At 47.3% G+C, this 23,680-nt stretch overlaps 1 protein-coding gene across 1 annotated transcript in view; it reads right to left on the reverse strand.

Moving 5' to 3' along the window:
* Nucleotides 1-22,403, reverse strand: part of NUDCD3 (NudC domain containing 3) — a 94,769-nt gene extending 72,366 nt beyond the window's left edge. Inside the window, exons 1-2 of the mRNA XM_046669125.1 lie at nt 22,013-22,403; nt 16,343-16,659 (exon numbers count right to left, since the gene is read on the reverse strand). Of these exons, the coding sequence (XP_046525081.1) occupies nt 16,343-16,659; nt 22,013-22,204 (509 nt within the window). The 5' untranslated portion in view covers nt 22,205-22,403. The remainder of the gene's footprint in view (nt 1-16,342; nt 16,660-22,012) is intronic.
* Between the last annotated feature and the right edge of the window lie 1,277 nt (nt 22,404-23,680).

Consider the following 23,680-nt stretch of genomic DNA (forward strand, 5'->3'; position numbering starts at 1 on the left):
GCAGGCCACCAACCAAAAAAACTTCTAGAAACCAGCTATGGAAAGATGACAGTATTCACAGATGGGAGAATCGGAATCTCAAGCGTAAAAATAAACACACAACCCCGAATCACCAAACCTGAGACAAGCCAGCTTCCCCAGAGAGGGGCATCAAATTCTACAAGTCGAGAAGCCACGCGGCCAGACAGGGAGTGAACAGAGCCCCAGGACTCCACAAAAGGCATGTTACATCCTCCAAACAAAGGAGGGACATCACTCCAAAAAAGCTGACTGGCCATCTTAAAAAACTAAAATTGTGATCATTGAAATTAGAAAAACAAACCTGGAAAGGTGAACTCAAGAACAGTAGTTACAACTGGGGGCACATTGCTACTGGGGTGTTCAAAGGGGGCGTGAGTTTTATCTGTTTACAAATGAGAGTATTCTTTCATTATTTGTGTAAATAAAAACTAATGAGGGGGCCCATCCCGTGGCCGAGTGGTTAAGTGTGCACACTCCGTGGCAGCCCGGGGTTTCACCAGTTCAGATCCTGGGTGTGGACATGGCACCGCTCATCAGGCCATGCTGAGGCTGCGTCCCATGTGCCACAACTAGAAGGACCCACAACTAAAAATATACAACTGTGTACCAGGGGGCTTTGGGGAGAAAAAGGAAAAACAAAATCTTCAGGAAAAAAAAAACTAATGAAAACTTCAGAGAAACATATTTCCTGGATGAAATGAGAATTTAGTACTTCTACAACTTTGCAGGCTCCTCCAGAAAACAGTCCCTCAAGGTGACAGCAAGCCAACTAGGAATGACAGGGCCATGTGGCCCAAGTAACAGGGGAAATGCTGGGTTAAATTGATGTTTATCTACTCCAGGAGCACTGGGTGACAGCAACTCGCCCAGACAAATGACTCACCGGCGTCTCAGAACACGGGCCACAGAAACATGCACCTTGACTGGAGACCTCCAAGTCTGCACCTCAGCTTCCATTCTCTTTTATTCTATGAACCAGCAGCCTTTTGGAAAGAGGGTAACCCCTGTTCTCTGGCTTTCTGATTGTTAAGAGCCCCCAGCACGGGCACTCAGTCACCAAGGCCAGGCCTCTCTTCCCGATGCCACACACGGCTCCCCCGCAGAGCCACACCACACCTGCCCTCGGGCTGCGGGGTCTGAAGGCCGCTCTGGTGTAAGGCGCCAAGCTGCAGCAGCTCCGGCCAGCGCGCATCACCTACTGTGGAATTCCACATAACTCTAAGTGTCTGCAAGACAGCAAAGACAGTCTCAAGGGACAAACGTGTCCACACACTTGTAAGGGCGGGCCCAGCTGGCACAGACTTCACTGGGCCACAGGACACAAAAGTACCCTGTTAACGTCATCAGGGAACATTTTTAATCTTCATCTTTTTTTTAACATGTATTTTCTCATTTTCGTCAATGAAGATGTATTAATTCTGAAGAAATCTGTAAGACTTTTAGAAATCTCAGTCTTCTCTGTTCAGTCACCATTCTCCTGGAACCCCATGAGAAACGAGGCCGACAGAGCAGACACACAGTCACCGCACACAGTTCACACCGCAGAACACACTGCACCGAGGCGGCCAATGCGGACATGTTTGTAAGATTCGCTGTGCAAAAAAACCCAGCGAGGAGCAGCGCGCACAGCACTCTGTCACCATGTAAAAATGACATTTTATGGCGGGGGGTGCAGGTGCTGCTGTGGGGGAGGCTGTGCGTGTGGGGCAGGGGTGCGTGGGAACTCTGTACTCTCTGCTCACTTTCGCTGAGAACCTAAAACTGCTCTAAAAAATAAAGTCTATTTTTAAAATAAAGTAGGGAGAGGCATAAACAGGCATCCCCATATCTTCAAGACCTCTCCTCAGTGAGGCCCTCATGGCCAGCTCACTCTGGGAGGCCTCTCGGTGGAGAGAACAAGGTCACAGTGCGAAGACTGAAGCTCCAGCATGCCCCTTTCTGCTACTACAATCGCCTCAAGTATCTGCACACAATGTTTTCCAAAACACCAGTAAAAAAACATTATTAAGGAAAAAGAAAGTTCCAGGGTTGAGGGGTACCACAGAGAGAGATGTGAGCACGGGCTGCGGCAGCAAAGTGAAAGGCGCTCGGCCACAGAGACACAGGGCAGGGAAGAGAGGCTGCATGCACAAGGCGACAGAGTCTGCAGAGGACCGGCTGCTGGACATGGGTGGCACGGCCACAGCGCAGCTGGGACAGGCACCCAGGCCAACTGAGAACCCATCCCAGGGCTACCCTGGGCAGAGTGCTTTCCAACGTCCTCTCATCAAACAGATCTCAGCCTCAACCTGAAAACCGCTGTTAGCTGTGAGATCCACCTGTGTCCCGCGGAGGCCACTGCCTACTAGCTGGAGGAGAAGAACCGCGCCCCACGTCTGTGCACACTCACGTGCAGGCAGCCGTCCCCTTCCTTCCTGGTTTTGACCTCTGGGACCTGCTTACATGGGTTCTGCCGCTGTTGTTGGGAGACTTTGGGGCTTCTTTTCCTCTGGGTGGGGAAGAGACTTCTCTGTTCTCTTGTTTAGGACCCAAAAGAGTGGGCAGGGGGTGGGCAGTCACACGAGACAAGTTAAGAAGCCAGTTGTCACTACACCTGACAGGCACATAGGCACCAGAGTCGTGGTACAGCAGCACCGCCTTCAGAAACGAGAGGAAACAGAGGGCCTGGAAGTTTGTTCTCCTGAGAGAACATGAGCATCTGAAATGACATTCCTCCTACTTTGTTCAGCTTTCCCCTGGGACGCCCAGAAAGCACTCGAGTGTTTTTAGGTCACAGCTAGGCCTACCCACTCACTCGCTGCGGAGCTCTGGCGGCAGCAGGACAGGAAGCTCTCAGGGAGCCTGCCAGCACAGCACACCAGTGGGGGTGGGAAGGACTGCCCAGGGCACAGGGCCTTGTGGGGGGACCGGCCCAGACTTGCCTCCTGCCCCTCCTGCAGGTCCTGGGAAGAGAGTGCCAACTTCCCTGTGGAGAAGATTCCGCCCAAGCAAGCCTACGGGGCTCGGGGCCACCCTGGCGGAAACCTGAGGGGCACCGGCTGGTTTCCTTGTGACTGCCCCCCTCGCAGCCCCCAAGCTGCACCGCTGTAAGCCACATCCTACCCCAAGGAAGAATCGGCCAATGAAGGCAGAAAGGTTATACCAGAGGAGGGGAGAAGTTCCTTCCGACTCCAGGACGCGACAATGCCACCCACAGATCAGCGTGGGGCTGGCTGTTGGAAGCAGGACGCACTGACAGAACCGGGACTGCTCATGTAATGAGGGCCAGCGCAGCGGCCACTCGCTCTCCCCACCTGCCTGCAGCTGTAGGACAGCTGCGGAACACGGCGGAGGTGCTGCCCCTGACAGCCGGCCAGAGGCCCCACTGGGCTGGCACACCTGAACCCCATTTGCCCCAGGCCCTGAAACAAACCCACAAGTGTCTTCATTCCATAAACACTTGCTGAATGAAGGAATCAAAGTGATCACTCAGCTTGGACTGAAGGCTCTAGTTACACTGTCTCATTTAACCCTCCCAACAAGCCTCCAAGCTACGAATCATCACCCCCACATTATGTGGGAAAACTAACACCCAAAGGCCAGACAGGTTAGCAATGTCAGAGCTGCTGTTTGAATGCAGGGCTTCTGACTCCAAGATTCACTCTCAATCCCTACCGTATACTTTTTAAAAGGAGAAGAAAGGCTGGAATCAATAAGTGAAAAGCTGAGCAGGATGGCTTCCAAGGGTAAGGAAATAAACCATGAAATGGGCAGAAAGCAGGCCTGGAAGCCAGGACACCGACAGTGACACCCGGATGCTGGGGATGCTGGTTCTTAGCTCATCCTCCAATCAGAGAAAAGGTCGACTGCACAGCGGGATGACCCAGTATGCCTTGTGGCATGAGAACATAGGGAAGAGCTGGGAAAATGACACGAACATGTCAAAAGGCCAAGTCTACTCAAAGGGGCACCCTAAGCAAAAGAAACAAGGATTGTGGGGGCATAAGTAAGGACACAGCAACACACAACCACCACACACACAAATAAGTGAGCAGGGAGAAAGAAAAGCCTCTCCTCACAGAACAGCCCCAATTAAGAGATGCAGAAAGAAGGATGGGAACAACATGCAATTTGGCAGACACCACAGTAGAATTGTTCTAGGCAAGAATAACCAATGGTTGCTAAGATGCATGGGCAAAACTATGAGGAGCAACAACACATTTAGAGTCTCCACCTATCTTCCCACAAGACACTCATTAAGTACAGAAGTGAAAACAGTAACTCCTCAGAAGCCAGGCAGCCACTGCCACCGCCACAGCTGGTCACAAGAAAACACCAAACACCACCATATTGAGGAACATTTTACTGAGAAGAAAAGACATCAGAATTCTTTAAAAGTGTCAAGGTCATGAGAGACAAGACTAAACTGTGCCAGACAGGAGATGTGCCCGAATGCAGTGACGACAATAGTCACACCCTGGCCCAGGAGAAAGGACACTGCTGGAACAATGGGCGAAATCAGAACAAGGTCTTCAGATGAGCTCGTAGCAGTCCCTGGTTGCAAAAGACACTAACATCTGGGGACGCCGGGAGAAGGATGTATGTGAATTCTTGGTACGATTTCTGTAACTTTGTTTTTTGCAGATCTGAACTATCTAAAAAACGGAAAGTGTTTTTAAAGACCACAAAGTAGACACTGAGAGTTACATGAGAGAGCACAGAGTGGCCCTTGCTCAGCTAAGAAAGGACTGGCTGCATTCCATTGCAGCATCAAAGCCACAAACCTGACCCTTGCTATTCAGAACCCAGGCTTCTGTACCTGATTCCTCAGTTCACAGGCAACCAGACACAGCAGATTCAGAGCTGAGTTGTCCAAGATGACCTATTCCGGGGGTTCTCAAAGCAAACTTCGCAATGAAGCCACCCATGCATCCAGGCTCTGCTTGAGGCTCCAGCTCTATGTCAGCCATTACACTCATGGCTTCCCAGAAGGATTCCACTTTCAGAGTAATTTCCTCGGCTTAATAAAAAGAGACCTGAAACTTGGGATTACTCCAGCTCCCTCCCGGTACAGATCACAGAGCTTGAGGCCTGCGTGGACCAGGGCTCCTGACTCTCAGTCCCGGGCTCTGTCCCTCGGGGGTCACGCCACCAGGGAAGCTGAGTACCTGACCTCTCAGCACAGAAAGGAACACAGCAAAGAAGCCTCTGGACTTATTAACACCCAGGGCTCAAGGAGGGAGTTTAAAGAACACTGAGCTGCCATAAAAGAAGACTGGGAGTAACAGACACACACAAATGTGAAAGCCCTTACTCTCTAAGAATGTGAGAAAGACGGAATGTTACTGGATAATGGCATTCATTAGATATGTTAAAATTCAAGGGTTTATCATCTTTGAACATGATTTTTAACTTGAATCATTCATTCACTCAGCTGGTTACTGAGTGCCAACTTTGTGTCAGGCACATTCCAGGCACCAGGACACACAGTGGACAAGATAAATAGAGCCAAGATGCACACGGGAACAGAAAAGCTGGGCTCTAGCCCTCCACCACTTTCTGCCAACTGTCCCTCCTCATCTCCCTGGTGAGGAAACTAGTGGGAGGGCTGGACATAAAAAGGGCAGTTTACAAAGGGACAGGCACATTGGAGCTACCATCCAGGGTCAGAGACAAGGGCGTGGCCTGAGCAAGAGGACAGCCAGCCACGGGGACACACTACAGTCAGCTGTAGATGCAAAGACTGGTGGAGAGGTCAGGTGTGCGTCTGGAAGGGAAGGGGCAATGAAGACTGAGGAGAGTGAGCTAAGGATGTCAGGGCCCGACAGCTGCAGGGACCAAATAGAGAGCTGAGCGTCAAGAGTGACACGTGAGGGTGCCACCTGCCACAACTGGCCTGCCTCCCTCCCTGGGGACAGAACGTTCCTGGCTGCCTCAGTCTGGACTGCATTCCCTGGCTCACGCACCTTGCTCCCCTGGCTCCCTAGGCAGACACCCCTCATCTCACGTACAGCACCCCAGCTCTCAATCCCAGGACCTCTTCTCCACTACGCTCTGGGCTTCAGTGATCTCAGCCAGTCTGAGGCTTTAAATGCAGGACATGCCAACGCTTCTCAAATTCCCACCTCCAGTCCCACTCCCTGGCCTCCAGACCCTGTGGACTGCCTTCTCAGGAACTCCTCCAATGAGGTTCCCAGCTTCTCAGACCGACTGCAGCCAAAGCCAGAGCCAAACCTGTCGGCCTCAGAACCAGCCCCTCCCTCACTCTTCCCTCCTCAGCTAATGTCAGCTCCATCCTTCCCGTTGCTCAGGGCAACAAATTTGGAGGAGGAGGAAAAAATGCAGCTACCTTTAAAATTCTAAATGTTAAAAAAGTACATAACTTATTAACAAATATAGCTGTTACTAACATATTATAATAAATACTAAGTCTATATTCCTAGAAAAATCTAAGAAAATCAACAGAGAAACTATTAGAAACCAATAAGAGAATTCAGTATTGGTGTACAGGATCTATTAAGTAAAGACATTAAAGTCTACAGAACATACAAAACCTGGATAAATAAGATATATTCTGTTCTTAGAAGGACTCAATAATGTAAAGGTGTCAATTCTAATTCAAAACATAAATTTAATGTATTCCCAATGAAAACTTCAACAGAATTTTCATATGGAAAAATTAATTTTTAATAAGAGTCTGCGGGTGAGGGGGAGATGAAACACAGTTGTACCATGTGTTAAAATGTATTACAACAAACCAATGGTAAGTAATTGTTACAGTCACGCTGCGCTTAACGACCAGGAGACGTTCTGAGAAATGCGTCATTAGGCAATTTCATCGTTATGCAAACATCATAGAGTGTACTTACACAACCTAGGTGGTACAGCCTACTACACACCTGGGCATATGGTACTGATCTTATGAGGCCACTGTCGTATATGCAGCCTGCCAGTGACTTGAAACGTCGTTATGCGGTACACGACTGTACTGGCAAACAAAGAGAACAAATGGCTTAGTATCTGTAAATAGGATAAAGAGAAAAAAATACAGAAACACATACAAAACCCATCAGAATCCAACATATGTCACAATGAATGGCATTTCAAATAAAACCAGTGAAGCACAGGTTAAGAGCAGCCAAGAAATGGGTTAAGGCCACCGGCTGGCACCTGGGCTGAACCAGGTACCCAACATCGGACAGCCTGGTGGTGAAAGAACAAAACAGAACAATCTCTCTTGGGCCAATTTAGTAACATCCATCAAAATTACACATGCCATACCCTTTGACCCACTAATTCCTGTTCTAGGAATTTGTCCAACAGATACTCATATACGTGTTCCAAGAAACACGAACAGCATATTCACTGCAACATCAGTTGTGATGGCAGTAAATTGGAAACAACCTAATTATACTCCCCAGGGAGACTCACTAAATAATGATGCCATAGCCACAGGGTGAGGTGGTCAAGAGAAATCTTGGCTACAGACAGGGTTGCCTGGAAAGCTTCTGAAAATCCTAAGACGTGGCCACAACCAGGCCAGTGAAATCAGGTCTCTGGGCGTGGGCCCAGGAATCAGTATTTTAAAGCCACAATGATTGCAAGGACAGCCACAACACAGGGAACGTCCCAAAGGCAAACCCAGGTTCCACTGCTCATCTCCAGCAGGCCTGGGCTGGGTCCTTAACCGAAACATGGGGGGTGACAGACAGACCTGCCTCTGCACTTCGAGGACAGTAACAAAGTACGTGCACCAAGAGAAGGGTGCCTGGCAACAGAGAGACTCGGTCCATCAGCTGCTTGTCCTGGCACGCTTGGGGATGTAACACAAAGTACACACAGTGTATTGTATATAATAGGGAAAATATATTCAGATAAATACAAAAAATAAAAATTTTATGGGCCGGGCCAGTGGCACAGCGGTTAAGTTTGCATGTTCCGCTTTGGCGGCCCCGGGTTTGTCAGTTCATATCCCGGGTGCGGACATGGCACCGCTTGGCAAGCCATGCTGTGGTAGGCGTCCCACATACACAGTAGAGGAAGATGGGCATAGATGTTAGCTCAGGGCCAGTCTTCCTCAGCAAAAAGAGGAGGATTGGCAGATGTTAGCTCAGGGCTAATTTTCCTCAAAAAAAAATTTTATAAAGTATAAAAATTTTACAAAAGAGGGCCGGCCTGGTGGCACAGCAGTTAAGTTCGCATGTTCCACTTTGGTGGCCCAGGGTTCGCCGGTTCAGACCCCAGGTGCAGACATGGCACCGCTTGGCAAGCCATGCTGTGGCAGGCGTCCCACATATAAAGTGGAGGAAGATGGGTATGGATGTCAGCTGAGGGCCAGCCTTCCTTAGCAAAAAGAGGAGAATTGGCGGCAGATGTTAGCTCAGGGCTAATCTTCCAAAAAAAAAGAATTTTACAAAAGAAAGTATGGACAATGATTGCTTTGAGGGAGAATTCACTTACATTACATGCTCTTGTAACTTTCAAAAATGCCTACCCTAAATCCAACTGCCAATTGACTACACCATGTAACAATCAGCAAAATCCAGAGAGTGGGAAACTCAACATACCAAGAACTTGATTTTTTTTAACAAATAAATTTTGAGGAAACAAAAGAAAAACAGAGGGTCAACTCCAAGCACTGTGTGCCTGGAGTCTTCTTTGTAGCTTTACAGAGAACTTTATTACTGCTTTCTTAATTAGGACATTATGAGAAAACTGGAAGTTTAAACACCAGTTGAAAACGTTACAGATGAAATAACATGAGGTAGAAATTGCTTTAAAGCAACACAGGAGGGGGAGCAGCGGACGGATGTTGGGGTTGGCAATGAGCACGCGCGGATTCACTACATCCTTCTGTCTACTCTCATTTATGTTTAAATCCTACCTACTACGTTCTCTCCAAGTGGCATACATTTCCTTTTCAACGGAAAAAAACAAGCTGGCGTAAAAAGTTATACTTCTTTAGTGTTATAGCAAAATACTCAAACAGAAGCTGGTTGTTTTAGTCTTGAAAAGTCTCTCTCAGGATAGCTCTGGTAATAGTTGCTTTTTTCTTAACACGGCAAAGCAAACATCCCCAAGTGTAGCCTCTGAGCCCACTGAGCACTGCTTCAGCTGCCAGTCACTCCGGCTCCACCTTCTAACTGTGTAACTTTAGGCAAAGCACTTCACCACTGCACATCTCAATTTCTCCATCTGCAAAAGGAAGCAGATTGGGTTCTCACATCTTGAAATACCCATTTCCAGGGGGAAGAGCTCCACGGGTGATTCTCACACGCCTCTTCCTCCCCCTCACGCACATGGTTCCTGACACCCCTCCCACTCTCACAGGCTAGGACGCCAGGTCCTTTTTCCAATATAGCTTCAGTATCCAACAAACTCAATATAAGTCACTGCTGTTAAGATATACAGGCCAACCTTGTACAGGCTTCAAAAAAGCCAATAAGCTAAAACCGAACTGCAAAATAAAAACAAAAATGCAATGCTTCCAGAGGAGGAAAAAAGTTCTTCTAACGAACAACCTAAATCAGATTTTTCTGACTTGTGATTTTTTTTAAAGATTTTATTTTTCCTTTTTCTCCCCAAAGCCCCCCAGTACACAGCTGCATATTTTAATTGTAGATCCTTCTAGTTGTGGCATGTGGGATGCCACTTCAGCATGGCTTGATGAGTGGTGCCATGTCCGCGCCCAGGATTCGAACTGGCAAAACCCTGGGCCGCTGAGGCAGAGCGCGCGAACTTAACCACTCAGCCACGGGGCCGGCCCCCATGACTTGTGCTTTAAATCAAATCTTTTGGAGGCCTCTTATGCCTGAGGTTCCTTAGAGAAGGGGCAGTTTCAGGGTGAATCACTGGGAGGGTGAAATAGCAGCTAATATACCAGGCGAGATGAAAACACATCCTGAGGCAGGTATGCCAGGCATGACTCCTAAGTGGGGTCCGAGAGAGCTGGATCTAAGCAGAAGGCTAGCAGACGTCCCGGACCCCTGGCTCTCTGTTCACTATCCTCTGAGTGCACGATCTCAGCAAACACCCTCATCTGAGCACAAGAATCTTTTCAGGCACACAACCCTCAACAGTGTAAAACATCAACTCAAAATCGGCAAAAGGGATGCAGGAAATGCTCAGGACACAATGTTCACCAAAACAGAAGCCATAGTGTAATACACAATTTTATAAACATACTTGTGTGTGTGTGTCCACACACATAAATTTGCATACAAAAAAACTGTAGAAAATATCCAAAAAGTTAATATAGGGAGTGGTGGAATGTTTTTTCTTCTTGATACATTTATTTTTATTTCCCAAATATTCCACATTGAGCACAATTAAGAAGAAAAAGGAACAACTTGTTCTTGTTTTAAAGAAGTAACATTAATAACAGCGTGTGTGCCTACTTCTCAAATGGTCCCTACGCGCCAGGAACTGTGCTCAGCAGGTCTTAGACACTGACCTCAGTCAATCTTCACCAGAAGCTGATGGGGTGGGCGCTTGGCCATGTCCACGTGCCTCTATCAAGTGGCCTCCTGCAAAGGGCACCTGAAAAAGCAGGGGCCAACAAAGGAAGGACCCATTTAGAGACAAACCCCGGAACCCAGCTCTCAGGTAGCTTGAGTGCATGCAAGAGGATTCCCTAGCATGGAGCAGGACTTTATGAGAAAACTGGAAGTTTAAACACCAGTTGAAAATCTTACAGATGAAATAACATGAGGTAGAAATTGCTTTAAAACAACACAGGAGGGGGAGCAGAAAGTCATGGAGTGGACTTCCTGCTCTCCTGACAGTCCACCGAGGAACATCTAGGGCACAGATGTCACCATTGCTCGGTGAGCAGAACTAAAAAGAGAGGTGTCAAGGAATGAAGTCAGCACGCTTCAGATGCTCCCCTTACACAGGGCTAGGAGCTGAGAGAGGCTGAGTAAGTCTCCACCCCGACACTGAAAGATGTGGGAACAACTAGCCATAAACGAATGATGAGATGAAACACATGTTCAGAGGAGGCACAGTGACCTACGGGGGAGAGAGCAGACGGATGGAGGTGCTGGAAGGTCTTGCTAAGAGGTAGACAGTGAAGAACATAAACAGTGCCCATGCCTGGGGCGGCTGAATCAGGAAGGAGAAGCACGATGAAGATGAAGCATCTGCTGAGGATACTACTAGGAGACCTGAAACTTCTCCTCCAAACTACGCCATCCCCTTCCCCAGAAGCACCTGGATCCCTGCAACAGCGGGACACAAAGGCCATGCCGCCCAAAAAAAGGCAAAGCAGCAAGCAGCTTCCTAAGCCTTGTTGTTCCAGGCTTTCACCAGATGGGTCAACAGGTCAGGGAGTCCCCTGACACCGCCTTCTCGTGCGGCTCTGCAGTCTGCTTCCCTGCACAGGTGAACGGATGGCCTGGCCACCCAGGACACATACTGCCGTTCAATACAGACAGCATGGGAGCACCCTGCCCCTCATCCAGGCCGGGCTCCCAGGGCACAGACACTGTTTCCAGGTAGTAATTTACTCTCAGTGCTACTTCCTTTTTCTTTTTCTTCTTTTTTAAAGAATTCTGTTTGTGATTTATAAAGGCAAAAGCCAGAGACGGCCCAGCCTTCTGCAGATTTTCAGCAGCATCTCAGCACCAGCAAAGGCAGTGACACCTGCCGGTAGAGGGGTGAACAGCAAGAGCCATGGCGGCTGGCATGGGATCAGACGCCGCAGACGCAGACCCCAGAAGTGAGCCCCACATGCAGCTCTGAGAGGTGCTTCAGTGATGCTGATGTTATCGGTTTTGTGTCCCTCTCTCCTTCCACGATACTAATAATGTCTCTTGGCTTTTCTGAAAGCTCCCCAGAACCCCAGAAGTCCTTCGAGCCCTGGTCACCACTGCACAGCATTTTTTATGTCATCACTATGAACTCGTTAACCGTAAACCTCCCTTGCAGAACGCAGGCACATTCTCAAATGCTATCTTGTGTGGGCAGGGAAGTTTTTGTGTGCCCAAATTCTCTCCCTTCTCTAAGGAATAAAACTGGGAACTTTAAGCACTGAAGTGGGGGCATTTTTGATCTTCACTTGAAAAGTCATAGCAGTGACAACAGGGCAGGAGCAAGAATGAAATTCAGAGTGATGGGAAAATTAGATCAAATTAAAATTTCCCTCAAATATCCCCTAAATCACCCCAAAAATATATGTGGCTTAATGTGTAAAAATCTGTAATTATGTATAAATGAAAATGTACACTGCAAACACTTTAGGGCAGAAAATAGATCCCTGGTTGGCAGAGCCTGGGAGGGGGACAGGCAGTGACTCCCAAGAAGCAAGTGGGGGCTGGGCTCACAGAGCTTCCTCTCCCTTGACTGTGATGGCATTTACAAGATTGCATTTGTCAAAGTCATGAACTATTCCAAAAAGAGTGAACTGTACTGTTATGTAAACTGCACTTCAATAGAACAAAAAAATTATTGTCCTATACTCAATGAACAGTTTATAATAAAAATATATAACAAAAAACAGATGCCCAAATTTTTATCATCTTACTTCATCTTTTTCCCAAATTCTGCTGAATTTGTTTAAATTAAAAAAGCATATGTGTGACCCGACTATAGATGAGAGGGGAGTGTTTGCCATCCCCACTACCTAATACTGGGCAGAACCACCAGCAAATATGAGACAAGCAGTAGTCATCAGAATCAGCCATCTAAGACCTGGATTCTAAGGAACTGGTGTTTGGACAGAGTGCCCAGAACGGGCAGTGCTTCTGTCAGGTCATCTAAAGAATAACTGCCTTACGTTCTTCAATTATCAGGACCCCAAGTCTACAGCTCATAGGATAAGCAACCATGGGCACAGATTGAGGGGACTTGGCATACCACTAAAAGTGGAACAGGGACAAGGACAGCTTTCATATTCCATTTCAGATCTGCCACAGCACTGCATTTCAGATGTTACTAAAGAGATTTGGGCCACAACTTCCTGTTGTGTTTGTGGAAAACCAGTAAGTACCTGAAGGCCGAGGATGTGCCAGACCATGGCAATGCTGTCCTGGAGCACCAGTCTAAGGTTTCCCGGGACACATCCACGTCTTCCCTCTATACTTAGACTGGGGCAGAACTCACAAAACTAACTGATTCTAACCCAGAACACAATTCACTGGTTCAAGAACAGAAAAACAGGATCTCTATAAGACAACAAGGCAGCTATTCTAAGCTGTACTCAGGGATCAGAAACAAATCCCATCTTTTAATAAAGATTTTAGAAATTATAAAAAGAATGCAAAAAAAATAGTAAAACAAAATGTATGCTCATTGTAGAAAAACTAGAAAATACAGCAAGAGGCAAAGACGACAATGAAAACCCTCACAATCCCACACTCAGTGACAACCACTACTAACAATTCATTTCCTTCCAGGTTTTTCTGCTGCATATATACAATGTTAAATGTCTTTGAAATTTGCTATTAGTTTGAAGCCTGCTTCTCTCGCATAATATTATATATTGAGAATATCTCTGTAAGTCAGAGTTCAACCAAGGAAACAGAACCAGCAGCAGAAACATCTTAAGAAACTCACTGCAAGGAATGGGCTTACGTGACAAGGGGCTGGCTAGGCCATTCCGAAATCCATAGGGCAGGCCACTGGTAAACTCTCCAGAAACAGGGCAAAGCTACTGTCCACAGGATGAACTTCTACTTCTGGGAGGTCTCAGCTCTGCTTTTAACACCTTTCAAGTGAATGATCAGACCCACTCAGATTACCTAGGATATTCTCTCTTACTCAAAGCCAACTGATTATGGACTTGAGTCACATCTACGCAACACCCAGATTAGTTTTCACTTTCTCACTAGGGATGGAGCCCAGCCAGGGTGACACAGAAAACTGACCATCACAATGCCTAGGTCAGCAATCTTTTAAGTATCTTATAAATGTACTTAGCCATTCCTTTAATGAAAATTCAGCATTCTTCCAAAATTCTGCTGATGAAGTAATGCTGGAATAAATAAAACTGAAGTGAATAACTTTGCATATTCAATCTTCATTCTCCTATCTAATTATATTATGGAAAGACTACTGGAAAACGGGAGCTAAACACAGAAAGAGCTTCAGAACAATGCAGAGGGTCCCCGTGAGTCTTCGGCTGAAAACTAAACTTCATGCACACAGTATGACTTCACAAGGCGCAGAGAGAACTCCTGGTAACTAACCTGAACGATTGCCAGAGCTCACAAAGGGCTATGAGATGTCCACATTTCAACCAGCAAGAATGCAGAAACCTCACTGAACTGCTGGAACATTCAGGAGAGCCCAACAAGTTTTAGAAGTAGGTACTCCAGACACGCCCCAACAAAACTTAAAAACAAGCTTCCAAAAGGGCATACTAATCTGCAAATAAATTAACTGCCAGCAAGAACAAAACTCAACACTCTTTAAAGGAAGAAAGTAAAATCCAGAGACACAACATAACATCACAGTGTCTAGTATCCAATATAAAATTACCAGACATGTAAAGAAGCAGGAAAATGTGATCCAAAATCAGAAAACTCAGCCAACATAAACCAACCAAGAAATGAGAGAGATAACGAAATTAGCAGATGAGGACTTTACACAGCTAATATATAACTATGGTAAATGATTCAGAGGATAACAATGAAGGTAGAAATGGAAGCCATAAAAAAGAATCAAAGGGAACTTACAGAGCTGAAAAGAACATTATCTGAAATAAAAAGCGTACTGACAAGTTTAACTGAAGATTAGACACTAAAGGAGAAAAGATAGCAAATTTGAAGACAGGGCAATAGAAACTATTCCAAATGAAGGACAAAGAAAAGAGATTTTTTAAAGGAGGAAAAAAACATGAGGAGACTGAAAGAAGCTCAAAACTCCCCAAGAAGTATAAACACAAAGAAAATCACACCAAACCAAATCATAACCAAATTGCTGAAACTAATGATAAAGAAACACCTTAAAGGCCCCTGAGTGCGGGGGTGAGGGTAGGAGGGATCCCATACATGGAAACGAAGAACACTCACTTCTTGTCAGAAATGGTGTGAGCCAGAAGACATTCTTTAAAATGTTGAAAGCAGTGTCAACCTGGAACTCTACAGACAGTTAAAATATCCTCAGAAACAAGCATCAAATAAAGACGTTTCCAACAAACAAAAGCTGAGAGACTTCATCACCAGCAGACCTGCACCACAAGAACGTTAGAGAAAGTCTGGGCTGAAGGGAACAATCGGATCTCTGCCCTCCACCTGAGGCCCTTCCCACTTCCAGACCCCAGACCCTATTTCGCCCCTTCTCCACCAGAGTTCCAGACTCAAGACCTGCTCCCCTTCTCCATCTTAGCCCCACTATTTAGACTGGCCTCTAAGACTGCAGTCTTGCCCCATCCTATCCCCACAAAATTTATTTTCCCCTACTCTGCATTTTATGTCACTCTAAGTTATTCACTTTGCTTCCTTAACTAGGAACTACGTTCAAAGACTCCCCAAAACAGGTCAGAAGGCAAGTGCAAAGACAGGGAAGAACAGAAGAGGAGTGGAAACAGAGATGGGATGAGGCAGAAGCAACTCAGGAGAGGGTGGGCACAGATTTTCCTAAAAACAGAGCAGGCCAGGAGCATCACACTGCCTTTCAGACACTGCTGCAGCTCACACACAAAGCAGTGTCAGCCCTTCTCACTCAAATGGGGCAGGAAGGACTGTGTACCCAGTTCACAGCACCGGGAGACACCACTCCTGAGAAGTGAGTACAGCACCACACAGCTTGGTTCAAGCCACTCACCAGCTGCACACCCTTGGGCCTGTCCAATACAAGAGCCACTGAGGGAGGTGCTATTCTCATCATCTCTACTTTACAAAGAACACACAGAAAGGTGACAGTGCTTGCCCAAAGCAATATGTCTTTAAGGGGACCCTGGGTCCATAGGCCCCCATATCAGATTCCCTCTTCAGGTGTACATTAGGCGGAGGGGACCATGGGCACACATCCCAGCAGTGCTCCTGCAGAGAAAGAACACAGAGCCAAGACTCTGAGGCGAAGCCCCCACCGACAGCTCAGTCTCATGGGAAAGCATAACTCGATGAGGTCAGGGCTCTAATTCTGGCTCTAGCTCTTAACTGGTTGTACAACTGTGGGCAGATTATCACCTTACCTTACAGAGAGAAAAAGAAAGAAGACTGAAGCCAATGAACTTCCCATCCTATGCAATCAAAGTACTGTAACGCAGTTTGCAAACATGAAGAGCTAAATAAATGCTGAGACAGAGCTGATGATGTTACCAAGTGAGAACCACTTATGGACAAACCAGCAACCAGACGTCAAGCAAGAAAGAAGCAAGCTGCAAAGTAGAAATTCTTACTTGGGAAGAGCTGTTGGTTCCCTCGGGACTTGGGCAGCACCAGCATCTGCTCCCGGCGGCTCTGCCTTCCTGGAGCCCTGGGCCACCTCCTGCACGGCGCCCTGTGGGCCTGGAGGTCCCTGAGGCCCTCCCGAGTCCGTGGTAGAGTCGATTTCCACCTCCTGGGCTGGAGCTGGGGCTGGGGCTGGCTCCTGCTCAGCTGCCGCAGCTGCCACAGCCATGGCCTCCTCTTCTTCCTTTCTCCTGATTTTCTCCTCCAGCTCCTTTCTCCTCTTTTCATCATCCTGACGGGCCATGAGGTCAAAGGTTTTGAATACCTAAAATCAAACAGCAATCCGGCGATGAGTTCATCTGCCCCATACTATACTACACATTCTGTAGAAATGTAGCAAAATCTCATAAATAGAATGAAAAAGCAGTTGACTAAAAAAAGATCTCATCGGCAAAATGGAAATGCACTTCAACTTCATCAAAAGCTGCTATGAAAACAATCTTTAATGGGGGAGTTTCAAAATCAACAAAAGCAAAAATTTACAACGATGGCTCACAATATTTACAGGCCTATGAGCCCAATTTGCAAGTCTAAAGGATGCATAACTAAATGGTCTCACCTGTCATTATTTTTACAGCCCCCAGAAAGTCTTGTTTGCAAGGCAAACAACCCACTATCCTGGTACTGAGAGCTGCAAAGGCAGCAACAACTCACACTCGAGAAGGCAAGATGGGAATATAGTTGAACTTCAATCTACAAAACACACACAGGCTTACTGGACTGCTGCTGTCTTCCCACACTGCACAGGCTGAGGGGAGGTATCAGTCTTAGAAAGCTTGGGAATTCAGGTCAGCAAACATCAACAATGTGCCCACAATGCGCAAGGAACACAAAAAGTCCAAAAGACAGCTCCCACCGTCTAAGAACTCAAAATGCTGCTGTGTGAACCAGCCCTTAATCTTTCCTGGGACACAGTCACACCCATAAAAGTGCTGGGACTCTCCACTCAAAAACTGCATATGAAACGTGGCATCTGGTATGAATCATTCAAGGGTTCACATAACCCTGAAGCGCAGCCAGGACAGATCCACATGTGGCAATTATGACAGGAGAGGCTGTGATGAACACCTGAGACATCATGAGAATGAAGGTGCAAATGAGCATTTCTGGGGAAAGGAATCTAAGGAGATGTCTTGGAAAGAAGGGGATCTGAACCGGACCTAGAACAAAAGGCACCGCTTCCACAGAGATACAGGAGGAAACATCACAGCTCCAAGAGGTGAGGTCATCAAGAAATAGCTCCTGCAGTAGGTGGAGGCAGGAAGGCTGGGAGAGCCACCTCGGAAAGTAGGTGGGAGCAGACTCTTGCCATTCCATCCAACAACAGTGCTCCTTGGTATTTATCCAAAGGAGCTGAAAACTCTGTCCACACAAAAACCTGCATATGGATGTTTATAGCAGCTTTACATAATTGCCAAAACTTGGAAGCAACCAAGATGTCCTTCAGTAGGCGAGTGAATAAATAAACTGTGGTCCATCCAGACAATGGAACAGTACTCAGTGCTAAAAAGAACTGAGCTATCAAGCCATGAAAAGACAGGGAGGAACCTTAAATGCATATTACTAAGTGAAAGAAGCCAGTCTGAAGAGGCTACATACTACCTGATTCCAAGTGTATGACATTCTGGAAAAGGCAGAATTTTAGAGATGGTAAAAAAAAAATCAGTGGTTGCCAGGGGTTGGGGAAGGAGGGATGAACAGGCAGAGCACAGAGGATTTTTAGAGCCCTGAAAGCACTCTGTGACACCATAATGATGGATACATATCACTATACATTTGTCCAAAAGCCACAGAATGAACAAGGCTAACAGTGAGCCCTAAAGTAAACCTGGGGTTTGGTGACTATGATGTGTGATGAAGGCTCATCAATTGTAACAAAAAGACCAGTTTGGAGAGGGACGTTGATAATGGAGGAGGCTATACATGTGTGGGGACAGGGGGTATATGAGAAATCTCTGTACCTTCCCCTCAATTTTGCTGTGAACCTAAAACTGCTCTAAAAAATAGTCTTAATAAAATAAAAAATAAATTTTTTTTAAGTGGGTAAGACTCAATTTCCAAAGGGCTAGACTGCAGACAGATGTTAAATAATCAGTGCTGTGCACTGAGAAGGAAGGGAACAAAAGAAGGACACTGACATACTGAACTAAGCCAAATGTTTTCACAAACATTCTCTCAAAACTCCCACAAAAGTGCTGTAAGGAAGACAGCACTGACATTTCAAAGATGAGGAACGGTAAGGCTCAGAGACGGTAAGTAACCTGCCCAAGGTCCTGCTAGTGAAAGAAGAAAGTAAAAATATATATAGGAAGCAGTGAACAATGAAAGCAGATGTAGGCAGACGAAAATAAATAAAATCCTATGGCTAAAAACTGCAAACAATAGAAGACCCATTTCTACTTCTTCAAAGAACCTGGGCCCCTGACTCACTGCTCTCACATCCACGTTTATGACAGCAGATTCACTGCCCTCAGAGCCACTCATCCTCCTGACGCCCCAGATCTTCATCTTAACTCCACTAAAAAAGCAACTGCGAGGGCTGTCTCCTAACAACAGGACCTCCCTCGAACCCCAGGCCTGATCTCCCCGCCGCATCCACTGCCTCTGCTTACTCAGCCTCCTGCCTCCTCTAACCTGCCACCTGCTTCCCCTCTCTACTCACTACCGACCTCAGCACTCATTCTAGAATCACAGGACTTTGGAGCTGGAAGAGCCATCTGACCTCCAATCAACCTTCTCAAGTGACAAAGACGAGAGTGACTCTCCCAAGATTTCCCAACAAATTCAGTGAGGAACAGACAGAGCTGGCTTTCCTGATTCTCGTGGAGGGACTGCTAGAAAGCAGGTCTGTCAAACTGGACTCCAGGACAAACACAGAGTATCAGCTGACATGAATTAAATGTCATTAACTTTTTTTTCCTTAAAATGTACTAATATATCACGGAGTGGAACGCAATTTTCACATGCATCTTTCCTGCTGAGAGTCCTTCAGGCTGTGCATCTAGGCTGGGCAAGCCCTTACAATTAGGATGAGAAGCTTCATGCTAACAAAACCAACAGTCCATGCCCCAAAATACCAGGAGAGAACTTTCAACTTCCAGAACAAAGCACCCTAACACTCCCATCTCTTTGCCTGTGTTCTGAAGAGAGCCCCAAGCACCCCACCTCAGGTAGGGTGGACATAGGAAGGAGTCTGATGCTATCAAGTCAGAGACAGAGAAGAAAACCCCTAAGAGGGAGAGGAGCAGGGGTGGGGGTCAGGAGACCACCTAAGACCATGAGAGGTAACACTGTGCTGCACCAAGACACTCAATCTGACTCGGTTATTTTAACAGCCCACCCTACAACAAAACTCTTATCAAACACTGAACTCTCTTTATAAGACTCTTGCCAAATGCCTCTGTGGATAAAAGAACAGCTCCCCAGGATTCACTCTGATCTGTCCAACCCAAATACCCAGAGAATGTCTGCTTTTTAAAAGTTCCTTGGCAATGCTGACAGGTGGGAACCACTTCCAGAAAACACTATACCCTTCTTAACCATCTGCTGGAACTGTCCCCTTGCTTTCTGTGAGACGTCCTGTCCTGCCCACTTCCCTCCATCGCCCACCACTCACACTGCCTCTTGTTCTCTCATCCCTTCACTGGGAGCCTTCCCCAAAGAACTGTCCTCCACCTTCGGCTCTTCTCTCTCGCTCAAACTGCTCTGGTTCCTCCATCTCCAAGATCGGTGCCACCATTCCAACAGCCTGTGGGCAGGAACTTCTGTCTGTAATCTCAAATTCAACTTGTCTAAAACTAAGCTTTTTCCCTTACTCTTAGGTGGCAGTTCAGTTAATGCATTATCATTATTCCAGTTGCCTAAGTTTGAAACCTTGGATCATCTTTGACTCATTTCTCCCCTCCCTCTGGCCTGCTCCCCACTTCCACTTCATTACACTGGTCACCACATCTTAACCTGTAAGAATGCCTGGGACATACATTCCTACATATTTTATATATTGTTACCAGAAAAATGAATTACCTCCGCCAGGTCATCTGTAAAACAAGGGCAAAGACCAACTTTCAGGTTGTGTTATAATTAAATAACATCCTAGCATGTACAACACCTCACATAATAACTAGGACATGCCAGGGGCTCGGTAAATGTTCCTTTCTCCTCCACATTGTTTCTGCAAGCTACAATCATCCTAGACAAAAGTGTTCCCACTCTCCTATGGAATGGAGATCTGGAATCAGAAAAAAGAACTAGAAGCAGAAAAATTAAGTTTTGAGTTCCAGCTCAACAATAAATGTGGTCAAATCATCTAACCTTGCTGAATCAGCACCCTCATCTGCCACATAAAATTCAACCTTACCTATTGCACAGGGACTTCCATGAAAGCATTCAATTGCCATAGGGCGTGCTAAAAACCATGACTAAGAGGGCACTCAGCCACTGCAAGGATGAGGAATAACCTTCAGTTCTGAAGGTGAGTACCAAGCCCACCCTTCACTTGGTAAACACACTAAGCTTCGTTTCTTCACGCAGGCAGTGACCGACCTGCAGCTTGTAGCAAGATTTCAGGAGACAACATTTGAAAGCATCTTATAAACGGGAAAGTATCACCAGCATTTCTATCTTCTCAGGTTCCTGCAAACAGGCTCCATGCTTGGCTCAGAACCTGCTTTCAATCCCATCAATGTCCCACCTCCCCTACCAAACCTTTCTCGATTTCCACTACTGTCCTTTCTATTCTTCTCCTCTGCCCACCTCCCTCCATCCCCCTACCACTCGCACCTCCTCTGGGCTATTTCACATAGGGGCCTTGCATAGTTCTGTTACTGTCTGTGTTTTATCTTCCTAACTATAACCTAAGTGTCACAAGGAGAGAGACGATCACTTCACCATCCACATCACCAGTGCATCTTCAATGCCTGTAGCAGTTGAAAGCATAAACCTCTTCAGAAAATACTTATTACATTCCAAGGCACCCAATTTCAGTGAATGAGTATTAATAGGATCTCAAACATACAATAAATTTAACCTGGCATGTATAAACATATGCTCTAATGTATAAATTCTGTAAGTACTACCATGACTCCCTTTGACCTGGGAAGACAGATTTCAAACAAGGAGGCCACACCCACCCATCACCACAGTCTCCCTTCCACCTCCAGTGTAGTCCTGGAGCAAGCAGGAATCCGTGCTGCCGACGCCTCCCCGTCCTGCCAGCACGGTTTTCATTCCCTTGACTGGCAGCCCCTGGCACTTCAGAAGGTTAAGCGCTGCGGGAGCTAAACGGGGCCCAAGTGCACCCTGCGTCAGACTAGGCTGCTCAAGAGCCAGTGCGGCTCCCACAGAGGAGAAACTTGATATCGCACCAGCATCTCGGCTTACTCTCAGCCGTGGCCTCAGGGGGTGGGTCCGAGGAAGTGCCCGAGGGGGAAAATGAGGCTGGGAGCGGAGGGAGGCGCGGGGGGCGTCCGGCGGTCTAGCGCTCCCGGGGCCAGACTCGTGGGGGTCGGGGAGTTCCGGGGGTCGGGGTCTTCCAGGGTTCAGGGGCTCCCAGGGTGGGCTCGCGGGAGTTCGGTCTCTCGCTGCACCCCCGTCCCGGGCCGCCCGCCGCCGCGAGTTACCTGCAGCACCAGCGCCTGCGCGGCCCCCGGCGGGAAGCCCATACGGTCGGACGGGTGGCGCAGCAGGCGGTAGAAGTCGGTCTTGCGGTAGAGGAAGCCGAAGAGGACGCGCAGGAAGTCCTGGACATTGCCCACGTGCTGCAGGATGCCCAGCAGGGCCTGGTCGTACAGCTCGGCTGCCCCGGGCTCCATGGCGTCGCCGGCCGGAGGAAAGCTCGCTCACTGCGGGCGCCGCCCGGACTCCGGCCCAAGGCCACTTCCGGCGCGCTGCGGTAACCGCTCCGCCGCCGGCGCGCCCGCGAGACTTCCGGTCCGCGCTGCTTCAGTCCCCGCCGACGGGCTGGGCTGAGCTGCACTCGGGCGGCTTTGCCGAGAGCCCCGCCCCCGACGCCTCGCCAGCTTCCTCAGGCGGCCTCGCTAAGGAGCGATGTGGGCCCCGAAGTGGCTCCTAGGCGCAAGAGGGCACGGACTGCAGGACTGAGGGCGCCTAGCAGCCATGTTTGAAACGGGCGGAAGAGTGTGGCGCGGGCAGAGTCACGTGGGCCCCACTGTTGTCACGTGCTCCGTGGGTAAGGCTCCCGCTGGAGGGACACCGAGCGCCTTCTGCTGATGGGTCACATGGGAAAGATGCGTGCGTGCGAGTGGTGTGGGTCCTGTTGATAAGAGACCTGGGGGTGAAATGCAAGGTGACGTGCGTAAATAAAAGAAGAAAAGGATGTAAAGCGAGTGCATGCACGAATCTTAAGCGGAAAGAGCTAGGTGGAGAGTAAAGAATCGGGTGTGCCCTCACTGTGAAATATTTATATGTATGGGTGGTATACGTACCATGCATACACATACATATGTGTATGCATGGTATACATACGCACACTGCATATATACGTGTCTTAAATATCTATCAAAGTATAATCTTCAAAAAGTTAAAAGCCTAACACTCATACAAATATATAATGATCACGTCAAAGATTTTATTCAATTTAATTAACAAAGTAACCAGTGATATGATAAAGCTGATTCAAAGAGCATTTGGAGAAACTGGGTATTTATAGCATTTTGAGGAAACGTTAGCGTAAGATTGTTAGGTTGGATACAAAGCTAGCTGATGTCCTACAGAATAAAACCCTATGTTATCTTTTTTTCTTTTCTTTTTTGAGGAAGGTTAGTCCTGACCCAACATCTGCTGCCAATCCTCCTCTTTTTGATGAGGAAGACTGGCCCTGAGCTAACATCCATGCCCATCTTCCTCTACTTTATATGTGGGATGCCTACCACAGCATGGCTTGCCAAGCGGTGCCATGTCCAAACCCGGGATCGGGGCCGGTGAACCCCGTGCCACCAAGCAGAATGTGCGCACTTAACCACTGAGCCACCAGGCCAGCCCCTACGTTGTCTTTTCTAATGTATAGAAATAACTTGCATCTCTACTGGACTAAAATCTACGTTACCATATGTCTTCATAGTGTATGGGCTCTAATAAACTGCAAATAAACTCAAACTCAGGTAGATTGCCCTAGAGCAGTGCTTCTGAAACTTTTTGGACTTAGGACCCATTTACACTCTTAAGATTGCAAAGAACTTTTATTTATGTGGGTCGTGCTTATCAATAGTTACAATATTAGAAATTAAAACTGACAAAATTTAAAAAGTCTTTATTCATCTATCATAATC

Source organism: Equus quagga, chromosome 8 (assembly GCF_021613505.1).
Source record: "Equus quagga isolate Etosha38 chromosome 8, UCLA_HA_Equagga_1.0, whole genome shotgun sequence".
Lineage (NCBI taxonomy): Eukaryota > Metazoa > Chordata > Mammalia > Perissodactyla > Equidae > Equus > Equus quagga.